Source organism: Delphinus delphis, chromosome X (genome assembly GCF_949987515.2).
Source record: "Delphinus delphis chromosome X, mDelDel1.2, whole genome shotgun sequence".
Classification (NCBI taxonomy): Eukaryota; Metazoa; Chordata; class Mammalia; order Artiodactyla; family Delphinidae; genus Delphinus; species Delphinus delphis.
The window spans coordinates 89399298-89405297 of record NC_082704.1 but is presented as its reverse complement, the minus strand read 5'-3'; the positions used below and the strand labels follow the sequence as shown (position 1 = coordinate 89405297).

General features: G+C 45.5%; 1 protein-coding gene across 1 annotated transcript in view; it reads left to right on the top strand.

Moving 5' to 3' along the window:
* The first annotated feature begins 820 nt into the window (after positions 1 to 820).
* The window catches only part of MAOA (monoamine oxidase A), a 75860-nt gene continuing 70680 nt past the window's right edge, over positions 821 to 6000 (top strand). The window contains exon 1 of the mRNA XM_060001670.1: positions 821 to 909. Within this exon, the coding sequence (XP_059857653.1) occupies positions 837 to 909 (73 nt within the window). The 5' untranslated portion in view covers positions 821 to 836. The remainder of the gene's footprint in view (positions 910 to 6000) is intronic.

Sequence of the window (6000 nt, the reverse complement as noted above, 5' to 3'; positions counted from 1 at the left end):
ACCGGATCCCTACGCCTGCGACCCGCTCGACCACCTCGGACGGAGCCGCCCCAGCCGCTAACTCGGACACCAGCAACCCCCGGGCATCTATACAAGGATCTGTCCCGCCCTCAGTATCCCCCCGATTGTCCCGACGTCGGTCCGCCCCACCCTCAGTACCCGACTCCACCCGGGTATCAATACCAGGAACTTCTACAACCAAGAACTCCCTCCAAGGGTCGGTACAAGAATCCATCTCGCCCTCGATGCCCAGCTTCCTCAAAATATGGGTACCAGCACCTCCACAACCCAGTAACACTCCCCAAGTGTCACTACTTGGGTTCACCCCGCCCTCAGTACCCGGCTTCCCTTGGGGTTCGGTACGAGGACCTCCTACACCCAGTAGCTCCCCCCAACTGTCAGTACAAGAGTCCAGCCAGGTCTCCATGCCCGACTACCCCCGGCTATCTGCACCAAGATCTGCCCCGCTCTTGGACTCTTCCCGAGAATGGGTACAAGGGTCTGCCCCGACCTCGGTTCTCAGCCCCCACCCCGAGAGGTCGGTACGAGGATCTATCCCACTTTCGGACTCCTCCCGAGTGTCAACACAAGAGTCCACCCAGCTCTCAGAGCTAGGTTACCCCCGAACATCGGTGGAAGAATCGGCTCCGCCCCCGGGGTCCCCGGGAGTACCAGTACCAGGGTCCGCTCCGCCCTCAGCACCGGGCTCCGCCCGGGTATCGGTGGAGGAATCGGCTCCGCCCTCGGGCTCCCCCCGAGAGTCGGTAGAAAAGTCCGCTCCGCCCTTGGCCGGCCCCACTCCTCTACCCACGACCCGGGAGAGCCTTGACCAGAGCATGGAGAGTCAGGAGAAGGCGAATAGAGCGGGACGCATGTTCGACGTAGTCGTGATAGGAGGCGGCATCTCAGGTCAGTGTGGACCGTAGCGCTAGCCTGAGCGACCCTGGCCGGCCTGGGGTGAGGGACTTGCAGCCGCAAGGTGGCGTTTGGTGGGGGTCTCCCTTGTGCATGCGAGAGTGCAACAGTGGCCGGGCCCCGGATTCTGCGAGGAGGGGGGTGGGGTTGAGCCGGGTTTGCTGGTGGTGTGAACTGGGGGAGGCAGGCACAATAATTTTACTACTACTATGAAATACTAACATTTAATTAGCTCTTGCCGTGCAGTTATATTTAGCAGTTTACGTGGATTTTCTCAATCCTCAGCTGTCCTGTAAGGTGGGTACTTTATTCGTCCCTATTTTACAAAACCTAGAAACGGAGGTAACTCTGCAGATGTCAAATCACCTAACCGGGGAAGTGGCGATGATTTTCTCCCATTTAAGACCCTCACTCCTAATTCCTGAGGTAGCTGCTTTGCCTTACTGATTTCACGCCCTTTGCCCTAAACAGAACATCAGTATACGGATTTTGGTAGTATTGAGTGTTATTTCAGTCCTGCTCTTCTCAAAGCGCTTTTCCTTAGAAAATTTGGTAACTGGAGAGGAAGGAGGAAGAATCTTTTAGGAAAAGGTTTTTTTTTTTTAAAAAAAGAAAAAAAGGTGGGGGTGGGGGGAGAGAGGTGGGCTCTTAGTTTTAACCTACTCCAGCCGTTTCTTTTAGAACTTGCAGAAAGTGTAGGGCATTTATTATCCAAAGGGAATCTTCTTGTGAAGCAGGGGCTGAGGGCAGATGAGGGAATGTCCTGTTTGTGTCTTTCCCCACTGCCTGAATCTTGCCCTGTGATGAGACAGCTGGCAAGCCTGGGTTCCTCTGGTCCTGGCTTGGGTTTGTAGCTGACCAGCTGAGTGATGCATAAGGCTTTCCCATATCTTCCTGGAAACCTCATCATGATTGATATATTAAATTTGTCACTTATGTTGTCATAATTGGTAAAATGTCTGAAATTTAGGAATTGTGTTTCAGCTCTAGCTAGAGTCCCACACTAGTCTGTCCACAACCTGGGAGAATGTTAATCATTTCTGAAATATACCTGCAGGATCTAATTTAGAAAGAGGGAAAAATAAGGTGGGAGGGAGTAAGTAGAGTGCCCCAAAGTAGCCATTTTTATGTATAATCCTTTTGAGGAGACTCTTTTGGGTGAAGATAGGTTTTGACTTGGCCTGTTTCGGATAACAGTCTTAATCACCAGAGAAGAGATTGGTATGAGCTGTTGCTTTGACAACTCCAGCCAGTGCCAATAAAAACATGCATGTATGTTGGAGCATCAGGAAAGCAGATCCTGGTGGAGAGTACGAAAAAGAAGTACTTCTCTTGTTTCCCTTCATTCATGTATTAGCTTATTTATTCATTCAACAAACACTTGTTGACTGCCTGCAATGAAGTGGACTGGTGTTTCTAAAAGCCTAGTTCTCGTATGCGAGCCTCCTAGAAGCAATGTGATTGTTCATCACTGGAAAATAAATATGATGATAATGTGTTGTGTAAATTGATAAGGAGTTCTGTCTCTATTCCCATCTCTATACCATTCATACTTCACAATTCAGGGTTCTTTCTGGGATTTTATTCTTGTCTTTTTCTTGTTCTGTGTTCCAGTATTCCTTAAGGAGCATTTTGTCGGTTACTTTTTCTCTGCCTGATGACTGGCTCTCTCTCCCTTTCCACACTTCACTCCAAGTAGTTGGTCGTGAGCAGAATTGGATTTACCATGTAGCTGATCGTGCTAATGCTCTATGGCCTTACAACTGCAGGTCCCTTCTGGTTCTCATTCTAAATAAATAACCAGTTTCATGCTGAATCTTGTATTTTCTTTTTGCATTCTTTTCTTTTTTTTCTTGAAGAGGGCACCCAAATTATATAAGCTTCAGCCTCCTCAAAACCTGGATCTTTCTGTGGTCACTATTAATTATTAATTTGTTCATTTCCACTTGGGGGAAGAAGGGAGCATTTCTTGCACAGTAGTTCACACTCCTATTCCAGAACCCAACTTCCACTTCATCAGTGACAGTGGAACAGGCACCGGGATTCCTTTAATATCATCTCTTATCAGTCAGATTTGATTTTAACACCCAAACTGACCAGAAACATTGCTTCCTGGCTGTGGTGTCTTGCCAGATGGTTCACAACTAAAATGAAAGTAGATGCAAGTCTGGCTTAGGATAAGCCCTGCGCACAGACTGGGTGTTTCACGAGCAGGTGAGAGGCATTACTTCTCAAGGGTTCTTGAGCTCAGAAACACCTCATCTTTGTGTGTGCTTAGCAGTATCCCATGAATTCCTTAATAGTCCCCATACCAGTTTTAAATGCGTTTGGATATTTCTTCTGTCAGAACTGGCACATTTTAATATGTTATCCACACACTTATAATATATGGCCAATACTTTGCATATGCAGTGTTATTCCTATTATATAACAAAATAGCTCCCAGAAGCGTACAAATCCTCAATTCCTCAAAAGCAGTCCATATGAACAGAATTATCTTTCATTTCTTCATAACTATCTCTGCACAAAGAATAGCAGCATCTTAATGTATCTCCCTTTTGTCATTAAAAATCATGTAACAGCACGTCTTACAGCCACAAAATCCCTTTTTCCTCCCACTCACCAATTAAGTAATTTTATGTACTCTATTAGTAATTGAGAAGGGAAGCCCCCACCCCGCACTCATTTGTAAGTAGTATAATGGTAACTTCAACATGCTCTGGCCCTTATCCATCATCTATCACCAAGTCCTTTTTGAAACTTCTTTCATGCCTTCTGTGACACTATTGGATCCTGAATTTTTATCCCACACTGTTTGCTCCTTTTCTGTTCCTTTCATTGTGCCCATATTCTTGCGAACTTCTACTTTTGAAACGGCCTCGAGGTTCAGCTATTCATCACTTTGGGGCTCTTATGCACTCCCTCTCTTTTTCATTCTAGGGCCTCACCTTTCCCTTTATCTATAGGAAGCTCTTAAGTTTCTAGTTTGAATCCTTTACTTTCTCCCAACTCCTGTCCCATAGCTTATCTGCTCTTGGGTATTTCACACTTGATTGTCTTATTCTTACTTCATATTCAACATGTTCAAAAGCCTCCTTGCCCTCCAACCTAGCTTCTCTTCCTCACTTCCTTGACTCTGTTCTTGGTACCACCATCCTTTCCATCATTTTTGACACATCCTTCTGTTTTATCTCTTACACCCAGTCAACAGATCCTTCTAACTCCTCCTTCGGGCTGTTTCCTCTCTTGTGTCTCCTCCATCCCCCGGACAGAACCTTAACCCCTTCAACTCACCAGGTTATGACCATCTTCCCGGTGGCCACACTTTGGGCTCTCCCTTCATGTCCATCCCAGACTTGATTTTTTTTAAACACTTCTTTCATCACCTTGTTCTGCTCAGGATGTTCAGTAGTATATTGCCAGCCTTTCAAGCTCCACCCACCCCTCCACATATCTAGTCCCACCTTGTTTGACCAGTAGCATTTCCCACCATCCCTTCAAACACACTGCTCTCTTGTCTCCAGTGCTACACCATGTTCATTTTGTCCCTCCATTCCTTCCCTGTTTTTGTTTTTTTCCTAACACGGAAGTGCTTCTCTCTGAACATTTACATCCTATCCGTTCTTCAATACCCAATTAACGCTGTTTTCCTTGATTGTTCTGGTTCTCTGGATTTTTCTCTCCTCTTATGGAGCTTGTAATCTATATCTGACCATTTGAACTTATTTTATGTTCCCTTTCCTGATGTTATTTTAAATATAGCAGTTGAGTCACTGACTTTACATGCTACTTCTTACTCATAAGCTGACACAGATACAACAAGTGACAGAAACCCAGTGGTATAAGATTTTAAAATCTGCTCCTAACTGAGAATTTCTGAATTAGCTCTCTTTAGGGAGAGAGAATAAAAGGAAAGAGGGGTGGAAAACGCCCACCTCTGGGGGACAGTGCATACTGCAGAGTCTTTGGGCCAAAGGAGTTTTTAAAAGGCAGTGTAGTCCAATCACGTAAGATTTTAATCCTCTCGACGGCATCTCCTTAGTAATTATCTGGCTGTAACTTTGAACACATCTAGGGAAAGGGAATTCTGTACCCCTCAAAGCAGCTCATTATGGGTAGGGGTGGCCCTGGGGCCTGGACTCGTTCAAGCATTTTGGGAGCCTCTACCGTATGCCAGGCAGTAGCTAGATCATGGGGCAAGAGGTATATAATGAGGGGTAAGAAGTGTCCTTGCCCACAAGGTGCCCCATCCTCTTGCAAGAAGTAATCAAGTGAGAAAATAATTGACATGCATAGAATGAGAGAAATATTAATATTATGAATCTGAAGAAAATGCCAGGACCTTGAGAGATAAGTATGATTTTAACAGGTAGAGATAAGAGGATGGAAAAAAGACACACCAAACAAGAGAGTATGGGTGAGCACAGATATGGAGTCAGGAGGCCCTAAGCCATACATGAGTAGTGTTTAACTTAAACCCATGACAAGAGTTCTACTGGAGGAAAACAGTTGCCTACTGTGCCTCTAGCGATGTGATCCTGGTAGTTGCTGAGATTACCCCAGTGTGCCACCTCTGCCCCACATTTAGCCAGGGCACAGTGAAAACGCTTTCATCATAACACCGGATAGCCCTGGGTGATTAGAATTTTTCCATGTTTTTTTGAAATTAAATTCCAAGTGTCTTGGAGAGAGAGCTTTTTCCAAATAGTGACTAAGCAATAGAACCTCCCTATATTTGTATCCACGAGCTGAGCTCCACTAAAAGAACTGAGAGCATAGCCGCCCGGGACACTGTGCTGTGTAAGAGCAGCTGGGATGGAATCTTTCTCATCATCGGAGACAGAAAAGCCATTTCGCAAGAAGATTGACTAATGTTCTGAATCCTGCCAGCGAGTCCACAACATACCCCAGTTTCCCTTTTTGCTGAAATACATCACCCTGAAGAATCATTTCTGCTAGGAGTGATTTAGGCATTTTAACTCAGAACTTGGCAATACATACCGTACAGTTTTGTAGTGATTAAGGAAAGCTTACATTAAAAAATATGCCACTTAGTTTCAGTGCCTTGGTTATTTAGGTACTCTG